Here is a 24,501-nt window from a genome sequence, read left to right as displayed (position 1 = left end):
ATGAAAACATCTTTTCATGAGCAGGTGTGTTTTCATTGGTTGCTTAGTGTAACAATTCAGCACTCAAGACTCGAGAACCATTCAGTTTTATGAAATCAAAAATGGGTCTGGGAACGAGATAAGGAGATTTCACACGTTCGTTGATCATGATGTCCGCGCCAACCTATTGCTTTCAGAATGTTACACGATATTGCAATATGTCCAATTTGTCATGAATTTAGCAATTAGTAACTCAGTCAGTCTCCGCAATTTTAGACCAATTTTTTTTGACGGTCTGTGTTTTGCATAGGCTATTGGACGCCCCTACATGCCGCCATATTGGTCGCTGGGCTTCCAGCTTTGTCGCTATGGATACAATTCGTTAGACAGAGTCAAGCAGGTCGTCGCGGGCATGCAGAAGTACGACATTCCTCTGGTAGGTGAATGTGCTTTACTGTGAAAACTACATTTTTTTTGTAAACATTATTTGCAAAAAATAGCCTGACCCTGTGTTGGAAAATGAGGCCAGAGCTACAAAATATAGAATAATCAGGAAAAGAACAAAAAGTTACGATTGAAGAAGATGTCTGTTCACATTTCGTTTGAATTGGGAAAACGGGAGGAAAGAATTGGATAGGAAGTTCCTGAGGGGAAAAGATTTGACACAATGTCTCGCAGTGACATCCTTAGGAATTTTATGTGACCAGACAGTCAAGCGATTAGACTGCTTGAAAGTTTTGTCAAGATGAACGAGTGATGTCACAAGAGCACATCCTGTGGTAAAAGAACCCTGAGAATGACGTTGGAAGATTCATTCGGCATACCAAAAGAGTGTTAAATACAGGGTTCTTGCCATGCAGTACAGACTGGAGTGGTTGTGTTAATGTCAATAAATGGGTTAGTGACGATAAAACACAGAAATGGATGATTAATTGTAAATGATGGCAAATAAATGTCTGCTGTGGTGGTGACGGTAACAATGAAATATGAAGAACATTGGTGCGAAGAATGATGTAACGGTATGGTTTGTTACACAGGACATACAATACGGTGACATCGACTACATGAACAGGCAGATGGATTTCACCATTGGTGACAGCTATGATGGGCTGGGGGACTTTGTTGATGAGCTGAAGGCCAACGGCACACGCTACATCATTATCTTGGTAAGAAGATTGATATGGGCAGTCTGCCTCAAAACTCAATGCTTGAAATATGTATAGACAAAAAAATGTAAACAAATACACCCACCAATTTAAAGCCTAATTAAAAAAACCGTGAATATTAATTTGTAACATCTGACCGAATGTACTCCTTTAATGCTCAGATCGGCCTAAAATATTAAGTTCAGACGTGGGTCATTCTAGGGTCTAAAGTATGACATTTCCTATCCGTGTTACCATCATAGTTTGCCTTTCAAGTGTGAATGACTTCACGCGATTTTGTATTTGTTGGATAGGTAGTTTGCTATAAATAATCACTCTTGGAGGACGACTGTGATAAGGAGTACATCAAAAATGTGACAGGGGCTGGAAAAGTTAGATCCCAAATTTATAAAATGACCCAAGTGCAAATTCAAGTGTTAAATTATAAAAAAAACCTCCCCAACGCAAAATCCACGCAATCAAAGAGATTGTGAGCTATAGTTCTTACCTCCAAGGATCCAGCGATTCCTGCTAACGAGACCAGTGGTACTTATGCCCCTTATGATGACGGTGTGACCGAAGACGTCTTCATCAAGGCAGCAAACGGAGAAATACTCTACGGAAAGGTCAGTCTCACATTCACTGGTGTATCGACCTACCTTTCTATTGCCATCCCGCTTTAGCACATTTTGTTAACCACGGGCTGGCAAACTATGGAAGGTCCAACATTGCAAAAATAAGGTATATAGTTATTAATGTTTCAAAACATATTCTCGGATTGTTGAAAAAAAACCCCCAACAAATGTTACAAAAGACTTTTATAAAAAATACTCTCTTCTTACATAATGAGGGTGTGAAGATGACACTTTTGGTAAACTCTGTAGCCAACCAAGGCTTAAATACCTTTGTGGCAACAATAGAAAGGTCCACAGTGTTCGCTCGTCCACAAGCCTATAGGGTCCTGGACGTAACCTATCATTTCTATGAACTTTTAATAGATATAATATTTTGTTTTACCGGTGACCCGGAGTCAATAATTCCTTGTGCGCATTGCACGTGCGCATTGAATGGAGCATAACTTTGTACTAATACAATCTGTGTCAGATTATTCGTTTTGTTTTGTATGTTTATTTGTTAGTTTGCTTGTTTTTCTGTGTGATTTGTTCGTTTCCTAATTTGATAGTTTGTTCGTTCATTAGATTGTTTTTTTTTTAACAAATTGTTCGCATGTTTTGCGTTAGTTCGATTGACCACATCTCAATTGTCGGCAAAGATTTGTGTGGTTTTTTTTTGCTTTACTGATTTGTCTGCTGGCCATCGCATGTAGAAAACGACGGAGGAACGATATTTCCGCCCGGACTGAAAAAAAAAAATATATATATATATACGACAAGTTGAAGTCCTCATCCGAACCCCCTCCCTTTGAACAAGTTAAGTAGGCAATCGGCGAATTTTTTTTTTGCTTTAGTTAATCTTCGGACGTACAAAGTTTGCTTAAAGTACAGGCCCACACATCATAAGCGAATGATAAAGTCCGATCATTCGTGAGATTGACAGAAACAGATTTCTCGTGAAGTGTAAACGTTTATGACGCGTGTGAACATTGACGACAGGAAGAGGTGAAACTTAGCCCATAAAGTAGGCTTATATTTTCTTCAATTTCTTTCGTGACAGGTATGGCCAGATCTACCTAACATTACTGTGGACACCAGCCAAGAATGGGACTACCAAGTCGCGGTAAGACCAACATTACCAGGCCAGTAGAACTTTTAGTCCAACTGTAGTCGACTAGTCCAACCATAGTCGACTATGTGCTGTAGCGGGAAAGTTAATAACACCTTGTTTTAAAATCTTGACTTTCTATGAGCGCTAGTGATAACTAGCTGAATCAACGATGTCGATATTGTCATTTTATGGGGTTATGGTAACGAATTTAAAATCGAAGAATTAGAATACATGTATTTTAGGAAAGTTTGTCAAAGTTTCAATTGACTATAGGCCTAAGTTTCACTGTTTTTGTTTTTGTTTTTTCCTTGAAAGAATTACCGTGCCCACGCCGCCTTCCCCGACTTCAGCAAACCAAGTACAGAACAATGGTGGACCAATCAAATCACCGATTTCTATAACCGAATCAAGTTTGATGGGATCTGGATCGTAAGTATGATGCTGCTATGATCCAACTATTAATATTTGTTTTATTTCCGAATAATTTCAATTGTTTCCATAGAATGACGGTTCATAAGGTGTTATGACTGTGCTTTTCGGGCGTGGCCACTTTTGCAATAGAATTGCTCATTTTTTTGTAGCGTAATAATTAATTTTCTAATGAGGTATGGAATAAAAACAATTCAAGTTTTCAATTTGCTAAAAACTTTATTCAACGTTGTTCCTCACATACAAAATCAAAGTTATAATTACATGTATTCCATTGGATATAAATTAAATTAAAATTGTAATTAGTCGTTATGTAATATATTGTCAGATTTTGCTATAAGAATAGACCCTAAATTGAAAGTGCTGGTCGAATGATAAATACTGGAATGAATATCGCGCATTATATGTAAAAAAAAAAAATAGTAATGAAAACCATTGCCTCCCGTTAGGACATGAATGAGCCGGCAAATTTTGTCGAAGGATCAACGGAGGGATGCGAACCAAACGAATACAACCGTCCACCGTTTCAACCGAGTAAGTTCATACCAATCCATCCCCCCTTCGGCTTTACTAAACGTCTGTCTTCATTCATCATCACTCCAAGTTGGTAGAACATAATTAGATCCTCGAGATGCATCGACAGCATACAGTACTCTAGTCGAGTCCATCGCATGTCCAGTTAAGTCCTTTCACATATCGGTAAGGCTTACATGATCAAGCAACAGGGATTCATGATTGTTCTTAAACAATAATAATTACAAAGGGCTGCTTTCGACACAGTTCGTTTGAATATATAGCTTGTGATTTCTTTGATTGGACACTAGAAGATTTGTTTTCTTAGGAGGACTTATGAGGACTCATGATGAATAAAGATAGCCTCATCACAAAAGACAAAAACAATTGAAAGACTCCTTTTTATTTATGAAGTATTTTTTTATTAACCGAAACACCAAAGACATCGTATTCGATAAAACAATTACATCGGATGTGGCCCTGTTTAGTACAGAGGAAGTAAAAATCCAAACCGTCGCGACATTACCATTAAAAAAAATGTGTTCCAGAAATGACATTTTACGTAATTTGATAGCTTCATAAATATGTTTTTGTTCCCAGGGATCTATGGAACCATTACGGACAAGACCATATGTATGGATGCTAAGCAGCACCGTACTTCATCAGATACGACCATGCATTATAACATGCATAGTCTGTTTGGGTGGAGTCAATCTGCTCCCACACTTAGGTATGGTCGACAAATGGTTAAAAGCAAAGTATCGCTGGGTCAGAGATCTGAAATGTACTGTAGCCGATAATCGAGTACAAGAGCAGTTTTCGTCCGGAAATGCTGTGTTTTGTGTACAAGCGTTACATTCACTGTGTGGGCTTCCGAACAAAAGAGGTCCACATAAACTAGGTATAGCAGCGACGTTGTGCGGACTTGCCCACGTCCACACAGTGTTTCCCCTCTCTGGAAAACAGGTTAAGAAGCATTTTGGGGTTAGGTTTATCTGTGGCAAAATGAAGAGAAACACTAAAGGGAATCACAGAAAACAACTTGGGTTGAAAGAGTTTTCACAGTGTGAGTTAAATGATTTTTTTCACAGGTTGCTCTTAACTACGCAAAAACAAAGGAATGTCCACACTACGTAGTAACGTATACGTGGATACTCTAAAATTTGCTGACAGTCTCAGGGGTTGAAAGGTAGCCATGCTTTTTTCAGGGGGTGGGTGTGGGCTTTTTCGGGGTGGGGGACATCGCCACGCCCATGGATTTTTTTAGCAGAATTTCTTTGTTTTGAGCTGTATAGGTACAGGATGTGCTCATAATTGGAGATATTGGGCCCTAATTGACTTGTCTGTTATATAAATTCACAGGGCTAACGAGGCAGCGACAGGCAAGCGTGGCATTGTTATATCTCGGTCTACTTACCCAGGCAGTGGCAAATACATCGGTCATTGGCTGGGGGATAATACCAGCAAGTGGCCCGATATGCACAAGTCTATCATCGGTGAGATCTAAGAAATCCATCTATACAAGGATTCAAAAAATAATAAATAAAATTGAAGGGAACAAAACCCAATAAATTGCAAGTGCAACACCTTTTTTTTTTTTTTTTTAGCGCAGTACATGTTTTTCCCACCAATTATAACGTAAACTTCATTGTGATCATTCGAGATGTTCTTGATAAATGAAGAAAAAGGATTTTAAAATATGTTTAATCTATAATTTGGTTAAAGATATATGGGCCTAATCTACATAAAATTAATTATTTCGTTTTTCCTGTCCGCAAATTAATGATGAAAACTAAGGCATTCACGGTCCACTTTTTTCATTGTCTAAAACATCGTTTTCAATATGAACGGGCAAGAATTAAAATAGACCTATACAGGTTTAATTATAGGAGCGGGAAGTTAAGTAATTACGTCATGCTAGAAAAGTAGAAATTTGGTGTTTGCCAAAACATGGATAAACCTTCCTCTAAAATGTTATTTGGTTTTCCTATCCAGGGATGCTTGAATTCAACCTGTTTGGCATTCCATACGTAAGTAACCGTCGTCAATTATCAAATGATCAGTTAATTTATTCGTAGGTCTGCCCATAAAGGTACGGGTATTCATAATAACATCATTTGCTTTTGTATAATTTTTTTTCGTTTGAAGCCACAAAAGTACATAAAAACTAATCTGTTGGCCACGATATATTTTGAGAAAACACATGCACAGTTTTTTTGGGCCTCATATTTCGAAACCACCTTAAATATCCTGTCCCATCTTCACTTTGAGCAAGGTTTCTGTCGTTAAAGGAAATATACAACATTTGCAAACATCAAAAAACAAAACTACCAAATTAATGTGAAATACCTTCAAAACTTCAAACAAATCAGTGTAACAATATTTGCTATATGAAAAACTAACCCCTCAAATCCATCCATTTCTGAAAATTACAGCAATACCAAATGTTGTACATCCCCTTTAAATCGGAAGGTATACATTTCCGGGTAATTGCAAATAATCCTACGTGGCTTTCAATACTCACATGACAACTATATAATATCATTATATTCCTTGTTTCTGTGAGATGTAATCATTTTGGTGTCTCCTTTGCTGGGTCTAGATCGGCGCAGACATCTGTGGCTTTTTCCAGAACACCACCATCGGTATGTGCCGCCGCTGGATGCAGCTGGGCGCATTCTATCCCTTTTCCAGAAACCACAATGGCTTGAATAACATCGTGAGTATTTCCGATTTTTTTTTGGGGGGGGGGGGGGAGAGGGGGCTGTTAGGTGAAAAATGCCATTCGTCGGAAATAATGATTATGACGATAACAGCCATTTTGATGCAAGATATTCGACGAAGGGAACCCTTCAACCTCGTCCCCAGGGTGTCGAGCAGTACGCGCCCACCACTACCTGCTCTCTCATCGTGGTGTTGGATCATTTGCATGTGCAAGATTTTTGAACACATATGCAAATGAGGAAAAGTCTGGTGCCTGCTTATGCGTTACATTAGCGTTTGTTTTTGTATGCGGTGTCTGGAATAAAAACAGCATCAATTCGCCACGCCGTGAGTCACGAAAACACGATTGTTTTCGAAGTTAAAATGTTACAATCTTTTCCTGCCAATATGCAGTATCACATTTCATATTAATATGAACAAATTGGAATGGAAAAGGAGTATTTTTGAGAAGACGTACGGACGTTATGATTACAGTGATCGTGAAAACACGTAATGCACGTTGGAAATAACAACACCAAGTACACGATATAAATCCATTACGGGTATCGAATCAGAATACGGGAAGAAAGTTCCTATCCAGGGCTTTCTATTGGAAACGAGGTTGGAAATAAAGTAAGCACTGGGGACGAGGTTGGGAACCCTCCTCTTTAGTGTTGTCATTGCGTCCCCGGAATCTTAGGATATCTAGAGGAAGTGTTGGGTAACAATAGTCTAGAGTGTAGGGGGAGGATTACCCCTCGCATATTACAAGCTAGATTAAGTAACTTTGTGAATTTGAAGCTCATCAGTACTGACGTTTGGCGGGACTACTTGATGATATCTTCATAATCATTCAGTCACTTATCTGAGTAGAAAATGTTATTGAAGAAAGGAGGTGTAAGGAGAATCACCAAAATAAACTTGAACAAAAAATATATACAAAATATTCCCAAATATGGGAACAAATATATTACACGACAGGTTTTAAAGATTTATGCAAATTAGGCATATTTTCTACTAAAAATCCAGCTTGGTAGCCATCATTTTTGGATTCAGCACCATCAAATTAGGTAAAATAGATAGGTTACCAACTTCTACTCAAAAATGCCTCTTCTTGTCCTAAATGAGTCCTTTTTTAAATATTGCCTAGACTAATATTCATATTTTCGGAGGTTGTATATAGATGCTGTCTAAGAAAATCTCAAAACTTCAAAATGGTCAATTCCACCCAAAATAAATGACTTCACATGCACTTTGTACCAAAACAGCTGCAACCTTGTCCGGGTTTCGTGGGGGGCATGTAGCAAAACCCCTTGTTTGCCAAGATCATATTATCTTTTCATTCACTTCTTTGCATTGACACGTGTACACTCTCTGGTTCATTATAGCCTCAGGATCCAGCCGCCTTTGGTGAACAGTTCGCTAATGATACTAGAGACGTTCTCCTGATACGCTACACATTGCTTCCCTACCTGTATACATTATTCTACGAGGCACACACCATGGGTTCCACTGTCGTCAGGCCGCTCATGCATGAGTAAGATATGTTGATCATTATTAAACTTCACAGTCTTATAAAAATGCATTTATCTACTTCACTTCTAAACATTGAATAACTATCTTCGGTTCTGTATTACTCTGTTTTTTTAGAAAATGTACTTTAGATTTTTTTTTTCTTGAAGCTAAAGTGTTCTATCGAATGTCAAAATCTTGCCTTGATATGATTATCTTATTAATCCTCGATTGATATAACTAATCTTTACTTTGATCTGATATCTGATATATCTGATGATCTGATATCTCAGTTTGATTTGAACTGATCGTGAACTGACAAGGCCTATGATCTCTGATCTTATTAAGATGAGTCTTATTTTGGGATAATCCAAATGATGTTAACATTCAAGAGCTGATTTTGGGATTGTTTATAGGTCGCTAACCAACCCTTCCTCTTTCAATACTACCGGTAATTCTTCATTTTAGACCTACACATTACTGGAAGAAATCGAGCATATCCTCCACTGAAGTATGGTCACTATGGTGATAAGAAATTATTGCAAATATCAGTTCGTTGCTACATAATGACCTTTGAGATCGGTCAACCACCCTCCCACTTGAAGAAATCTTTGAAGGTTGCAACACCTCATCCATTTGCCCCTTAAAAAAATCCCTGCGTCGCCGATGTGACATTTGTCATATTGCTCTTGGATATAAATTTTGATGGGAATGTATTAAGTGACAATGAGTCGTTCGGTGATGAATTACTGCAGATTCACTTCAGACAGTGCAACGTGGGACATTGATCGTCAGTTCTTGTGGGGCCCAGCCTTACTCATCAGTCCAGTACTCGACAAGGTAGGAATTCTTTTTACCAAGAACAACTTCCACGGCTCTTTTTTGTCGCTATGTGGGTCAATCTATAACTGAGGGTCCAACGTGTGCCATTTTTCCTGTCCCTGTTACCTTGGCAGTTTGTGATATGCTGCTCAAGTATTATTAAGAATGAATTCAAACCTACACAATTATTTGTTGGTGGTTAGTTTGCCATTCATAATCACTCTTAGAGGATGACTACATTCATAACGAGTGCATGATTGTACGGGATGCTTTAGACTGTCATTCCTTAACAGTCCAGTAAAGAAATTCGTGGTAATTTGATCATTTTGTTTTTTGATGTTCGCAAATGTTGTATCTTCCCTTTAACAACTGTATCTGTGACTGATAAAACCACGCCGAAAGCCCAGAATTACAATTGCAAAAATCAAATTGCTTGACTTCTGAGTCACATAGTTATTCTTTGTGAAGAATACTGATAAGCTCCGGATGTAATTTGAGTGAAAGGGGCTTAATTTTAGAATTATATTTAAATCACATTCGCCTCATCCCCTCTTTCTTTTGACCACAACAAAATACATGAGGTACATGAGGAGGATAATTGTTGTAAGGTGCACACATTTCAAATTGGTTAAACTTGTCTCCAAAGTTTGCAAACTTTGTAGCAGGTGTAAACTTTAGAAGAAAAAACAAACTTCCATGGCATGACACGTCTTCCATTTTATTTCATTTTGGAATTTCAGATATACCAGAAAGTTTTCTAAAAGAGTCCGTGATTAAGATATCTATAGGACAGTGTGTAATGGAAATAAAACAATTGATGAACACTGTTTTGTATGTAGGATATGGAGACAGTGGACGTGTATATACCAGAGGGACCTTGGTATGTCTACAAAACGGTAAGCTGCGGCAACAAGTCTCAGTTGGAAAAGAACCTCCCGCCTTAGAGTAAATCACCAAATTGTTTTAATCGCCTGCTCAGGTCATTTGTTCAAATGGTCTCAGCCAAAAAGACAACAACATTATTTCGGACATGACTCATAGCTGAAGGTTTAGTGGTTCTAAACCTGCTGCTTGCCAAATGAGAATTGTGTCTTTGCGCAGGCCACTTCTCGACCACTTGCATCTCTCTCTACACAGAAATATATAAGTGGTACCGGGTTTAGCTTGTGGTAATGGAAATTCTCAGTACATTCATGCAAAAGAACAAAAGAAGGAAGACGATAAACACCAATTTCAGATGTTTGGTGTGAATCTAACCCAAGACCCGTCATTCACAAGTGCAGTATCTCCACCATTCATTGGCTTCAGGGTCACCAGCTCCTTCGGACTCAGGAGAATCAGCACGTCAGCATGTACACGCCGATGAACGAGATCAACTTACATGTGAGGGGCGGGTATATTCTGCCTACCCAGCAACCAGCCAAATCAACAGTGTTCAGGTGTGTATGGGTGTGGTGCTTGCCAGGATTGACCGGTGGGGAGGGGGACTGGGGAGGGGGGGGGGGAGATGATTCGGACAATCTCGTTTCCATCAGATGCATGTTTATTATTGAAGTAGGTCCTTGCATGTCAACTGCATGTACATGTAACTGGGTGCATACCTATGTTCCCCAATACCTATGTTCCCCATAACCCTAACCCTCTAACCCTAAGGATTGGGGAACATAGGTATTGGGGAACATAAATATTGGGGGACATCAGGTGGACCCCCATGTAAATAGCATCACCACTATAAAAGTGCAAAGGGTGTATAACCATGGGCGTCGCAAGGATTTTTTCTAGAGGGGGGCAAAACATATTTTTCCCCAAAAAATTCCTGTATTTCTCAACATATTCTCGATTTCTCAGTTTTAGAGGGGGGCAGGGACATTTTGCCCCTCCCCCAACTCATTAAATTTACACCACTATTGCACTATGACTTCGCGCCTCTTTTTCTTTTCTTTTTTTCCTCTTTTTTCCTTCCTTTTTTTTTTGGGGGGGGGGGGGGTTTCCGGGGGGGGGGGGGCAAGCGCCCCCCTTGCGCCCCCCCCCCCCTCGCGACGCCCATATGTATAACTGGTGTTAACCAGTTGCTCATGCATTTTAGGTTGTTATGGTTGATCGCCCACGAAGCAGTGACTCGCCTGCGAATCGAGGGGGACGGGTGGCGACCGCCTCCCACATCCCCCCCCCCAAAAAAAAATACACCAGACAACTGTTTTCAGATCATTATTAGTTTGCTCATCATCCAAACTACTCGATGTACTTGTTATGATCTCCCTTTGTAGTCGTGCCAACCCATTTGGATTGATTGTAGCACTTGATGCATCTCAGAAGGCCAAGGGAAATCTGTTCTGGGATGATGGCGAAACAAAAGGTAGGAACAACAATTATGTGATTCACTTCCTCAGAGATTGAAATTGTTGCAGAGTTTCGTTTAAACTTAAATCACATTAAAATGACGAGATGAGACGTCACGAAGCCAGCCTATGTTCTACAGCTTTGCCGGTTTATTCCTTTGGATAATTAAAAGTGCAGCATATTTACATATCAATGATTGTGTTTTGTCTATTCAGATACAATTACTAATGGCGACTATTTCTTTGTGGACTACATTGCAGGAAATGTAAGTGATTCTGTATCTGTATTGTATTAATTTTCCCCCGTAATTTCTACCAAACCCATCAATCCACTTAATGTGTAACCTTATCTCTGCGTTGTTGACAATTTTGTATGCAATCTTGTATGTTGCTTTCAGCGCCAGTCTTCTCTGACAATGTTATACCGCTTTGTGCATACATCTGGGACAAAAGTGAATTTGCAGTTCTAGTTGCATCATGCGACATGGAAGATCTTATGATATACAGATCGGCTTATAAAAACACGTTGGTGAAGGGCAAAACCCGATATTGAATTTATATCTCCCCAACGCAGATTCCGTCTTGCTTCCACTGGTTCTTTTAAGAACCACACAAACTCGCAACAGAGGTTTCATTATTTTAAGGTTGAATAAGCAAATAAGCTGGAGCAGGGTTTGAACCTGCGACCTCCGTGTAACCGTCCGGTGCTCTATCAACTGATAGCAGTATGTTGGCGGTTGCCCACTCTGTCAATGTCTTTGTTGAAGGTGCGCTGGTCAGAAGCCATAAACCCTTATATGTCATGTGGCCAGGCCAGGGATCACGCCCAAAGTTACGATGCTAGAAACATTTGCTATGTTGCAATTACACGGGATAGAGCAAACGGGGATCACTCAGAGAGAATACGGCTTTTTATTATAACTTTTCAAAGAAACCACACAGGGAAACTGACTACTTTTAGGTGAATCATAATTATGTTAAGGTTGAACAAAGAAATTGACTGGAGCAGGGTTTGAGCCTGCAACATCCAGATTGCTGTTCTGGTGCTCTACCAACTGAGCTATTCTGCGTAATGTTGGCGGTTCCCCATTTTGTCACTGTCTATGTTCAAAGCAGTTTCCATGTTTTAAACCTAGGCCAGGTCTGAAACGGGCTACCAGAGCTGTGGCTACATCTAATGTAAGCTTATTCCCACATACGCTGTAATGGGCAAAGACCTATAGACAATATCTTCAGAGACAGGATTCAGACACGGCCTCACTGTTATTGCTTACTTCACGATGCAAACCTTGAAATCTTATCCCAATTTCAGGGAGTCATCCAGTCCACCATCACTAATCCGAATCCATCACTGATGAACACCCACGTCTTAGATGACATCAGGATTAGTGGAGTGCAAGACCAGGTCACCCAGATCATGTATCAGAACTCAGCGCTGGATTCCAGCAAATGGAACTTTGACCAGTTCAACATGGTGAGGATGAAAATATGTTGTCGAATCAAACAATATTAATATCACAGTTTGATCAAAGTGCAATGTGCAAGAATTGATGCATGTTGAATTAATATACATGCATGTTGAATTAATATACTGTTTGGCCTTAGGCCTACATCCTTTTTTTTCTAATGTTACTCCTTCTCTATTTATGATAGGTCTGGGTCTTTGTTTTTGTTTTATCCCCAATATTTTGCTAGTTTTTCTGAGGTGCTCTTTTGAGCGGGCCCATAAAAAAGGTGAATAGCGCCATTTCTGCACAAACAGATAATTTAAACACACAAACCATCTCTGCCCTTACAGGTATCCATTTACCAAGACACACCCCAATCTAGATAGGACATGCTCATATGGGTCATTCTATAAGTTTGGTCCATATTTGTCTGGTATATGTTACATCTGACATAATGACTTTGTAAATTCTGGGTGCACTCCTTAACCCTAACCGAACTCAACCAATCAAAGTCCACCAACAGAATCTGTTGGATAGGTACAGTACTACCCCTAAACTGATGGTCTTTTACATTGGGTTTGGCATACCTCCAGAAGCTAAGTCCAACAGTGTGTGTGAACTATATCCTGTGTGGGTGTTGGAATTTGCCAGAATGGGTATGGTTCCTAGTAAATTTTGGAAGGTATGGACCATTTGTTGTTACCGCCTCATGTCAAAGACTCAGCTGTTGTCGACTCCCTTCCTCGATTCCTTACGGCCCTCAAGCAGGCATTCTTATCGGTAACTTAACTCAACCCATTGCTCTTTTTTTGGCTGTCATTTTGATACTGTACTTGTTGGTTGTTGTTTTATGCACGTTTTACTCAATTTTGTTTTGTTTTTGTGATGGTCGAATAAATAATAATAATAATAAATTATGCTAGGGAGTTAGGGTTAATGTTTTTTTCTTCCGAGACTGATTATTTCAAACAAACTGCATGCACTATCCATTAAATAAAATGAACTAGTGTGAAGTCAAATAGGCCTACAATGATATTTAAATGGCAAGTTACAAAGTTAAAGAGGTAACAGAGACAGGGAAGTGTCAAAAACTTGGACCCTGAAATTCAGAATGTCCCACATCTTTTGTGGAATTTTGTCGTAACGGTTTATCGGATCTTCAAAATCTTTGCAGTAACAAAATCAAATTAACATAAGTAGTGATATTTTGCAGCACGAAAGACGAAAGTTCAATATTGTTTGCAGAGCAATATCCCCAACTGACTTACCATGTAAACATTTTCTGGTTTATTTCCCACAACAGATCTTGGAAATAAGCAATCTGAATCATCCGATGAATGACAATATCATCCTTGAAATGAAGTAGTCGGTCGACAAGACCGGCAACCAGCGACCTCTGCTGCCCAGTGAAAGATGTCAACCGGCCGCTTAGTTCATGAGTTCTCCTACATTTAGTCTAGTGTTTCCATGCAGGAGCATATACATGTAGTTGGTGCATTTTAACCCAGTAGTCCTAGTACTGCCCCAAAGCGCCCTGCCTGTTATTCCTTATACCGCCCAAAACTGCCCAAGTACTCTATGGTTGTGAAGCGCTAACGAACATCATTCTTCCTACAGTTTCATTTTGCCTGAGCTTACTGCATCTGGCTGTCCATTCAGCAAATGGACGCTATGGTGTCCATATCGCTACTTGTGGCTGCCTTACATGCAATGTTTCTCTTACCATACAGCAAATAAATGCAATATACATGTACATGCATGTCCATATCGGTACTCGTAGCTAATTACAATGTTTCTCTTAAATCAATGATTTCATTTTATACACCAGCATATGAGAAGCATGCACTCTGAGAGATGCATGTACGACGTTCCTTTCCTTAAATGTCTGCAATTCTCTTGAACTGGTATGCAAATCGAAACTCGAAACAGTAAAACAAATATTTTGCATTACATGATTGGAGAGAATCAACAGAGCACGGAACAAATTTTCCACAGTAAATAGGTAAAGTTAAGTCGATCCATAGTTCTCTATTAGTGTCTGTACTACATTGTTAACTTAACGTTAACTTAACGAAGAATAAAAAACTATCAGTTGCAGTGCTGAAAATAAAGTGCAACACTCGAGAGTAATATTTTTAAGTACAAATGTACTCCTCTTTTTCTTTATAATTACATACATTTATTTCAAATATTTCAAAGCTTTGAAAATTACACTAAAAATTGAACAAGCAGATTTTGCATCAACACATTATCTTTAAGCGGAAAGTCAAAAGAAGCAGGCTGTTTAATTTAAACTTAAAAAAAGGAAAAGAAATGTATTAGCTTTAGAGCAAGATACCTCATGAGGAATTAATTATAGGATTATTATATGTAAAAACAATGTTAGCAATTACTGAGTGGCTAGAACTTCATGTTTCCAGATATGACTAGGTTATGATTTTGAGGTATTTTAGTGATTAATTCATGTTAACAGCATCAAAATATGACATATAGCAGAAGGCTGACCATTCACAACAAAATTTAATGGTGGGTGTATTTGGTGTCATTTTTTTCAAGCAAATTTCTTTAGTGTAGAATAATTCTGAGCAGTCCAAAAGTTACAAAGCGTAGTCCACGGCTAAAAAAAGGCAAAGTTATCAATGGCATTGGTCACTCCATCACATAATCTAAAAACAAAAGGATTAGTCAAGATTTATGTATACAAATACAGTTTTGTGAAAACAAGTGGTAAAACAATGAACTATGGTTATAAAATAAATATGTACAACAGTTTGAAGTCAATTTTGTTGCATTATTCAAATTTGTGACTACTTACAATTTGTTTCGGTTGTTTCCTTGAAATATCAGTTATTGTGCTTTCGTCATCATACATGTATTTTTATCCCAAAATGCTGTCCATTTTTATTTCATTGTATTTGTACATCCCTAAATAACCAAACTTTTTTCACTTAGCATAAGTGAATCATCAGCTGATAATGACATTCCATTTCACTTTTTATACATGTATACAGTTTTTTCAATGATTTTGTAATGTTAACCATTCTTGTACTGACATTGATGAATTCTGTAAGAATCATTGGAAAATGATAGAAATAATAAATAAATTGTGTTTAGGTGATTTTTCTTTGTTGGAAGTGTGTACATTGTAGCATCTCAAATACTCCAAGCGTTAATCTGAATCCAGTCCTTCTACCTCATCATCATCCCCTCCTAGAGCTTTCCAGAAGGACACGGCAACCTTCTCAGCGTACCTCTTGCGCTCCTCTCCAGACAAACCTGCTGCCCTCTCTAGATGAATAGAAGTTCAAGACAAAGAACTTGTGATCATTCAAATCATAATTAGTTTTGCATGTTCCGCACCAGATCTGTGTAATCCACTGTGTACACATGTTCCCCACACACTAGAGCCCTCACGAGCAGTTACACAGCAGATATCTTCTGTTTCTGCACAGAGTTCCTAAGATTGTTCACAGAATCCATTCATAAGATGGAATTTTGCGTCAGGGTGATGAAATTAGGTTTTGCCCTTCACCGACGTATAAACACTGTATACTCAGTCAGTGTGTTACCTCCCAAGTGAAAGGTGGAAAAAATCACTCGGGTAGGACTCGAACCCACGACCTCCTGCTTTCTAGTGCAGAGGGTAACCGCTGCTACATGTACATCAGATTCGAGCCAGCCAATCAATCCCGTTAGCTCTGTGGTCGAGTGGTATTAAGACGTCTGTACTAGAAAGCAGGAGGTCGTGTGTTCGAGTCCCACCAGAGTGATTTTTTTCCAACTTTCACTTGGGAAGTAACACATTGAGTATACAGTGTAATATATTTCGTCGGTGAAGGGCAAAACCTAATTTGATTGTTCATAATACCGTCTAGATTGGCAACGATCTGTGGCCATGGATGTCATCAAATTCATTGCTATATCCGACTGCCTGCTCACCTTTCATGGCCGCCATCCTTGCAAATAATCCTTCGAAGGATTCCTCCCCGGGGTCCTCGCTCCCTAAGGCTCTGAACAGCTGCATGTCATCATTCAGCAGGTTGTCTGTGAAACCAAAACACAACAATGAAGTAAAAAATGCAAATATAGGTGAAATTCATCAGCGATCTATTCAAGTTCTCACAATTCAATCACAAGTCATTCAGTCTGAAGTCAAGTATAGGGGTGTGCATCGGAACCGGTACCCAGGCTGGTACCCTGGTACCCGACCACTGATGTCGGGATCTGGTGTCATATGACAATCGGACTTGTATGAAATGAAAATTGGACTCTTTTCCCCTTTTATTGGTTAAACCCTCTCACCAGTCCTTCTCCTAGTTATCTATACATGAGCATGCGCAACACCAATGAGTCCATATTTTATAAAACCTGAATTCATGCTACACTGGTTCCAGATTATGGAATCGGGTACCCGTAACCAACTTCACAAATAAATTAGTAACTTTTCAGACAATGAAAAAGAAAGGTTTTGAATGCCATTTGTGGGAAACTTTCAAAGTGGAAACCGGGATACATGGAAAACCAAGACAGATTTCACATTTATGTGCATTTTAACACATGACAGATGACGCTTGCGAAAGCTGCAGTTTGCACTGTAAAGCTATAAAGCTATTTAGACAACTACTGGGATTTGAATTTCGGGATTGGGTTTCTTTTATGGGTACCTGGGTACCTGTGTTCCTGTGTTTACTTCAATAGGGTACCCGGTACCTGTACTACCCATAAATGCACACCACTAGTCAAGTAACAAACTCTTTAAATGACCCAAGTCAATTTTGTTGCCGTTCATCTATCTGGTCAGTAAACCTACTTGTGATTTGACTTGAGATGGACTTGAATAAGACTAAATGGCACTTTAGAAAGTAATACTAAATCAATGACTTGGTTAATATATCACTATACTGTATTCCAAAATGCAGAGGCTTTGAAGCCACCATTGGTGCAGCCGGTTTGAAAGGATGCGAATGGTTTGCCATGCGAATAACAACAAATTCAAATGGTCTTGAAATTAAGTCTAATACGATACATCAAAAAAACAAAACGTGAATGGGTTATGGAGCCAAATAGGAAAAGGACATTATAATTCTTTTAATGTGTATTTGAAAACCATGTGGTGTGAACAGGGCAGGTAATTAGGGGCTGAAGAACTGCTTTCCATGTTAAATATGCTGTTGCTCAACATGGTGACTGGTGGAACCTGTGCCGAGAAGCAAGGTCACATCACTTTGACCTATGACCCTCACCACACTGCAAGCGGTCTGAATTCTGAAAATTTAGCAGTCACTACTAACAAAGATAGATCAGACAGATTTGTGATCCCACCTATCCTGTCTTGCGTTGAGGCTGTTCCTTTTCCAGAGGAAGCACTGTCAGTTCCACTGTCGCTCCTGCTGTCTCCAGCTGACGAATTAGACTCTGCACCAGTTGTGGTATCCTCTGAAAGGGTAGTCTTCTCTCCAGCGGTACTACTCTCTTCGACATCATTTGAGGCTGCACTATCTAATTTCTTCTTTGACACAACACTGTCTTTGTCACATACTAATACTTCAGATGGTTCAGCATCTGTCCTGGGTTGTGTATGGGTATTTGTCTCTGGTACTGAGTTTACTGCACCGTGCTGCGTGGACTCTTCACTGGAATTCTGTTTGCTTGCATTTAGCATTTCAGATTGTAGAAGACCAAAAATACCTCTGCTTTCTGAGATTAAAATAATTGTTAAAAAGCATCAGGGGAATAGTAGGGAGTTGAAAATAACCCAGTGATAGAAGAAGTAAATTTAAAATAACTTAAATGACATTAAATTCAGCACTGTTTGACTGGTAAGTAAATATTGCTCAGCTGAATTTGCTTAAACACATGCATTTTTCTTAACAGCATTTCTTGCTTATTGACGCCATGAAAAATAACCGCTGGAAATGTGGTGATTGGATTACCTTTCAACTCCAGATTGGACCATGTGTGGGCATGGAGGGCTGATATGATCCGCTTGACCCCAGTGATGTCATCTGCATTAATAGAATAGAAAAAATATAATACACATGACTCAAAATGGTTCAAGTGTTAGTGTTCTGTTCAATGAACAGGTTATCAATACATGTATTAATTTTTTACTTCAATATGATATCTATGGCATCTGGATCTAGTGACTCAGTATAATATCTGTGGCATCTGGATGCAGTGTGCTTTTCCACCTTGAACTTTATTGACTCCCTGGGCATTTTCTGAATCCTCCAAAATCCTTCAATGCATTAGAACCACATGGCACATAATTTGTACCTAAGGTTTTATCATATTGGCTGGTCTCTACCTTCCTCAATCTTGCAAAATCTTTCAAAACACACTTGTGTAATTTGAAGAATGTAGGTTTAGGAACAACGTTTATTCATTGTTATGAACAATTTGTCTCGCTCACATACTCTACATGCATGACATGTTTCAATTTTAACTGTTCTTTTGTTTCATGTGAATAAGCCAACAGTTGAGAGACTTCCTAGAATAGACTTGTCCCAGTCTTACACTCGTCTTCGTCTTCTTCCTCTTCATCTTCAGCTCGTTCCAGCTCCACTAGCTCAAAGGAATGATCTAAACACCACAGTTGGGCTGTGTGTCTGGATATCTCTGCGACAAAATGCAACAAAAGTCAACAGCCTTGTGTCAAACGCCGAAGACTAAATCACAAGAAAACTGGCACACAAATCTTGGGTTATGTAACATTATTACAGATACATGGACACACTGGAATCAGCACTCTGCAGAGATTCACAATATGAGGCTTTCTTAAGCTGTGACCATTTTCAGTTCCAAGGGGAATTATTATACAGCTTTAGGCAGTTTTGTTTATTTGACCGAAAACACTGTCCAGTCATTTTCAGTTGATATCTAACACACATAATCAATCAGGAATGAGGTTTTCTTACAAACTGTTACAGTTTAAATGTAATTTATAATTTCCTCGAATGGAAACAGACATTTTTGAAACAGAAAACCCGGTGGCTTTATTACTAGATTGATTACAATCCGGTTCGTTAGTGTGATGTCATCTCAATTCAACCATGCCTACTTCAAACATTGTAGCATAGCACAAATGGAACAGGAAGCTAATGCAACTTGAGTGTTTATCCAATGGGCGCTAGTAATCAGTGGTGCACGCGCGTGTATGCCATTTTCACTAACGAACCGGATACATGTATGTACAGTACCATCATGCAGCAAGACATTTTATTCACAAGCCAGTTTGTATACCTGTATAGGGGCAATTCCAGTATTATAAAAGGAAGTGTAATGTCCGTGACAGAGCCAATTAACCTTCGGTAGAGCCAAGCGGTGATAAAATTCTCCACATTTACCAAATATGGTCATAACTTTTTTTTCAATGGGCCGATAAGGCCAAGACTCCATGTAATCTTCGACCCTGGTATACGCCACAAGCCCGTAGACTCCCATTGGCCAGACCCTAACCACTGCAGAGTAAGGAGTGTTGAAAGACAGCAGCCCCAAGAGGCGCCTAATGCCTTAGTGCAGTAATTGGATATCTTAGTGGCCAACCCCTTTGTGCCACCGATCTCTCTGTGTCAACCCCTCGTGCCGCCCAGAGCTCAGACAGGTCGTAAACAATCCTGGCCAACACAAAGGCCATGTGACTGCCCTATATCTTGTGCATGAGGGGGTTATTGATCTAGAAACACGTGTGGTGATAAAATTCTCCATGTGGTTCCACCACGTAAATTTTTTGGTCTCCTGCGTCTGAGGGTTAATCATGATATCTAATTAATGACTCAGAGAAATGATCCAAAACTTCAAGTCTGTAATAGATTGATATAAATTTGTATGAGATTTGAGAAAAAGATATTTTTTTTAACTTTACTTACCTCCAGTCAGAGTGAATTGTTGGCAAGCCAGTATCTGAGTGGTTGGCGACAGTTGGTCAATGAACGGCATCCATTGCTTGACTGAATCGAAACTGCTTGTCTGAAATTCAGAGTAAACAAAGTACATGGAATGATTTCACTTTTTTGTTAAATTAGGCCATCAGCCTGGGGGTTTGGTCAGTATCAAATCAGGGCATAAATGATTATAGTGCGCATGCGCAAGGTATACCGCCCCTAGAGTGGTAACAAGCATTTTGATGGACATTTTGATAAAAAGGTGATAATACCCAAAAAGCTGCCACCGCTGCAATGCTATCACATATTTTCCAACTCTGGAGGTGTATACCTTGCCAAAAATCACTATGACGATTATTCCCCTCATTTGACACCGGTGGCAAAAATTTTGGACCGAGGCTGATGGCCTAAATAACAAAAGGCATGTGGCCAGGGATAATGTTCAATAATAGGGACATTACATGTAGCAATGGAAATGAAAAAAATAATAAGTTTATGAATGTATCACATCTGTTTTTAATTCCAGATTCATTTTCAGGGCAAAGGTGCCTACACAAGTTTTCTTCAGACTGGGACCTTGAGTTCTGAAAAACAAGCAAAACACAATTAGGCCAACTTTAATTTCTCCAAAACTTTTCATTGGGCAAAGGAAAGGTCCTCAGTATTTCGCCAACCAAGTTTGAAGACTCAATTCAATTGTTAAAGGAGACTTTTTGTCAATATTTTGCACATAGTTAAGTTATTTCAATATGAGGCTAAAGACTAGACTGATACATGTCCACCCATGGTCCAACTGTTTGAAAAGATTGACCTCTTCATTCAGTGACATTAGTCTGGTGGCCGACTATGGGGAAATGTGTAGAAATAGAGACTAGAAGTACCACAGACATGCCAGATGGTTCTTTTGGCACAGTTGATTGATGCAGTACTGAAGGGTTGTTGGACTGGTGCCAGTCTAGTTTCTTGTAATGCATGTTTTCAATACCTTAAGTTTTTGGAATCTCAGTACACAGTATTGAGAGTCTTAAATTTTTGGACTAGATTTTTTGTGAACACACGGCTTACAGATCCCAACTCATTCTGTGTCCCCTCCTCCAATCCTTCCCTTCCCCTTCCCATCACCTTTCCCTCCCAAAACAGTGACATTTGCTTTACCTTGTCATCGCAAAGGAGAATGACAGCTTCAAGTCTATCAGCAAATGCAGCGTCGCCGATGGTCTTTGCGGGTGTGCTGCAGATCTCAACCTGCGCTGTGTAGTATTTGTTCGCTATAGACCATGGGTATCCCACAATGCCTTCTGTGATGGGTAATGCAGCGGGCAGTTCCTCCGTTCCTAGAATTTCTGTTGGTTTGGAGGAACAGACATTCATTTTAAAATTTGTGGAACAATCAATCCGACACTCACAGCATGGTTTAAATCAGACTAAGATTTGTCACCGTAAATATTTCCAAGTCCCCAAAAAACAGTCACTGCGCATGTTCAGTGCCATGCTGGCTTAATATCGTTTACTAAATGTTAAAAGAAATACACCACTGCCATAATTTTAACATGATTAATAAAAAGTCTCCAACAAAATGGTTGATTAAGTACTAGTGACTAAAGATCTCACTGTTGCAAACTAGGGCAATTGTGTTTCTACGGGCCCAGTTCCCAGTATAAGGGAACAAAATCCACTTTTAAATTATTTGATCTACCAAACTAGTTGGCGAAATTAAGAACATGCAGGTATGTAATTGATAGAGGGCAGGGTTTTTGAATTTTTGAGGGAAATTTGGGGGTAAATGACAATAACAACGAAAAAACGCAACACGAAAATAAAGATGGCGATCACTGCCCGATGTACCGTAAACACTCAAGTCAAGGGGTGATGAATCGCACGGCATTAACTGTAAACCGCGTGGGAAAATCGTAATTTCGACCCCCAAAAACTGTTGTTACAAACGAATACAGGTCAACTCGTACGCGAACCAACTCGTACGCGACCAACTCGTACGCGGGACAATTCGTACGCGAACCGACTCGTACGCGGACCAACTCGTACGCGGACCGACTCGTACGCGGACCAACTCGTACGCGGACCAACTCGTACGCGTGAGTTTAGACGATTGGTTTAGCTTGGACAGATGAAATTAGGTTCGGTACGGAAGGTCGGCATAATTTTACCTTTTCTGAAAGGTTGAGATTTTCAAATTAAATGTAGTTGATTTTAACACGTACGCGGCGTCACAATCACACTTCAGTGATTCTAGCTGTTGGCTTTCTGAGGCAGCGGGAAAGCGCACTAGGCATAGGGTGGAGTGGACTCGAGGAAAGCACTGAAGTTAGATAACAGTTTGACATTTTTGAAATCAAGGGAAAAATAATGATAGACACAATATTTTTTTCATTTTATCCCGGACCATTGCACCAAATTAATACTGGCCATCATATATTTTGTTATGCTTCAAACAGATTTAAAATGGCTCAAAGGATAGAATTAAAAAGGAGAGGAAATGAAAGTGGAGAGGGCAAGGAAGGCTGGGGAAGAACAATAATAAAAAAAGGAGAGAACAATTACATTGGGGCGGAATGTGCAGGGTTCGACCTCAACTTCTTTTGTTCACTAGCCAGCCGGGCTACTGGCCCACGGGCATTTCTACTAGCCCGCATTTTTTTCTTATCTCAGATACAAAATGGCGTATTTTCAAGCGCAATTCCGAGGGAATTTTGTTGGTGTTTTTGATTAACAGATCAGATAATTTAATCCTTTAAAACAGTTGATAATTAGACACAAATTAAAGGGGTTTCCTTTTTGAATTTTATGATTTTTTTTCTTTCTGTTCGTTGATCTTTGCCGTATCCCAATAATTTTTCACTCGCACACCGGCCTGATTAAGGAATAGTTTGTCTAGCCCCTAATTTCGAACCCTGATGTGTTATGTGTTATACCTCCATGGTTATACCAAGCATTTCAGTTGTAAATAGAAATTGCTAGGCCTACGGATGTCCCCGCGTGTCTGCTTTTTAATTGATCATTGGTTGTGAACCACAATGAAAGTTGAGTGACAGGCAGTTGTCAAGTCTGATCGATCTCTTTTGATCTGGTCAGTTTGACAATGGTGACAATTAATTGACTGACAGGTACATTGATTAAAAAAACACGAAAAATGCAACTGGTACATCGTTGCATTAATATATGGAATTAAATTTGACGTGACAAGGCTACAGGTATGCACAAAACGATACAACACTCGTCTAACTACAAAAATCAGTTACTTTATTATCATCATTCACGGGTTCACTCCCAATCTCCCAATCAACCATGCCAACCCAATCCTCGAAACCACTCCTAAAGCGGCCCGCGTACGAGTTGGTTCGCGTACGAGTTGGCTCGCGTACGAGTTGGCTCGCGTACGAGTTGGCACGCGTACGAGTTGGCTCGCGTACGAGTTGACCAATCCGCGTACGAGTTGACTCGCGTACGAGTTGGTTCGCGTACGAGTTGACCTGTTTCCTTACAAACAAGGCATCACTAGAATTGAGAGAAGTCATGGAAGTCTGCCTTTGGTTGAAAAGGTCATTTTTGAGAAATGAAAAACACTCTTGACTCTAATTTGATCGATACTAAATTAAACAGGGGCCCTACACTACACGATCGCCCAAACTAAACCATGCCCATTTTGTGCCCAATTTCCGGACACAATTTTCAGATCTTGCCGACTAGGCCTATGGACCAAAATGTCATGACACTTTCCCATGAAGTTTCCAAAGCGACTTTTGTTCAGATAATAGACCCAGTATTGAACTGAATTAATATGACGCAAATCAATAAAGACGTTTAGCAAAACATACGCTTTATGATATCACAAGTAGTCAACGAGCTGCAACAGCTAGCGACTAGGACACAGGGCGCCGCCATCTTTAAAAAAAACCTTTAAATAATTGTACGATGGCCGATGCACGACATGTCGGCAAGAAAGCTACTGTATATCAACTGACGTTCACGGGCAACCGATAGCCAA

At 39.6% G+C, this 24,501-nt stretch overlaps 2 protein-coding genes across 2 annotated transcripts in view; one reads left to right on the top strand and one right to left on the bottom strand.

Annotated features, from left to right (window-relative positions):
• The window catches only part of LOC119745545 (sucrase-isomaltase, intestinal-like), a 26,316-nt gene extending 10,583 nt beyond the window's left edge, over window positions 1-15,733 (top strand). The window contains exons 6-23 of the mRNA XM_038221938.1: window positions 290-415; window positions 1,017-1,145; window positions 1,640-1,750; window positions 2,799-2,861; window positions 3,165-3,278; window positions 3,728-3,812; window positions 4,392-4,521; window positions 5,154-5,287; window positions 5,787-5,821; window positions 6,394-6,510; window positions 7,883-8,031; window positions 8,762-8,846; window positions 9,668-9,724; window positions 10,137-10,267; window positions 11,096-11,184; window positions 11,384-11,433; window positions 12,480-12,641; window positions 13,919-15,733. Coding sequence (XP_038077866.1) covers window positions 290-415; window positions 1,017-1,145; window positions 1,640-1,750; window positions 2,799-2,861; window positions 3,165-3,278; window positions 3,728-3,812; window positions 4,392-4,521; window positions 5,154-5,287; window positions 5,787-5,821; window positions 6,394-6,510; window positions 7,883-8,031; window positions 8,762-8,846; window positions 9,668-9,724; window positions 10,137-10,267; window positions 11,096-11,184; window positions 11,384-11,433; window positions 12,480-12,641; window positions 13,919-13,981 — 1,830 coding nt within the window. The 3' untranslated portion in view covers window positions 13,982-15,733. The remainder of the gene's footprint in view (window positions 1-289; window positions 416-1,016; window positions 1,146-1,639; window positions 1,751-2,798; window positions 2,862-3,164; window positions 3,279-3,727; window positions 3,813-4,391; window positions 4,522-5,153; window positions 5,288-5,786; window positions 5,822-6,393; window positions 6,511-7,882; window positions 8,032-8,761; window positions 8,847-9,667; window positions 9,725-10,136; window positions 10,268-11,095; window positions 11,185-11,383; window positions 11,434-12,479; window positions 12,642-13,918) is intronic.
• Window positions 14,746-24,501, bottom strand: LOC119745546 (alpha- and gamma-adaptin-binding protein p34-like). Its single transcript, XM_038221939.1, has 8 exons — window positions 24,332-24,501; window positions 21,654-21,841; window positions 20,484-20,583; window positions 19,132-19,233; window positions 18,549-18,620; window positions 17,938-18,312; window positions 16,555-16,659; window positions 14,746-15,903 (listed from the first exon to the last, which is right to left on the bottom strand). The coding sequence occupies exons 1-8, from the start codon at window positions 24,396-24,398 to the stop codon at window positions 15,785-15,787; spliced, it is 1,128 nt and encodes a 375-aa protein (XP_038077867.1). The 5' UTR covers window positions 24,399-24,501; the 3' UTR covers window positions 14,746-15,784.

Source organism: Patiria miniata, unplaced genomic scaffold (assembly GCF_015706575.1).
Source record: "Patiria miniata isolate m_02_andy unplaced genomic scaffold, ASM1570657v1 HiC_scaffold_7, whole genome shotgun sequence".
Lineage (NCBI taxonomy): Eukaryota > Metazoa > Echinodermata > Asteroidea > Valvatida > Asterinidae > Patiria > Patiria miniata.
The sequence above is the reverse complement of the archived record's forward strand: the minus strand, read 5'-3'. Positions and strand labels throughout refer to the sequence as shown.

Coding starts and splice junctions, on each gene's coding strand:
- LOC119745546 (XM_038221939.1), bottom strand. CDS start 24,398: ATGGCGGCGCCCTGTGTCCTAGTCGCTAGCTGTTGCAGCTCGTTGACT. Junction 18,621..19,131: donor GGAAGAAGACGAAGACGAGT/GTAAGACTGGGA, acceptor CTATTAATGCAG/ATGACATCACTGGGGTCAAG. Junction 16,660..17,937: donor CTCAACGCAAGACAGGATAG/GTGGGATCACAA, acceptor TTGGTTTCACAG/ACAACCTGCTGAATGATGAC.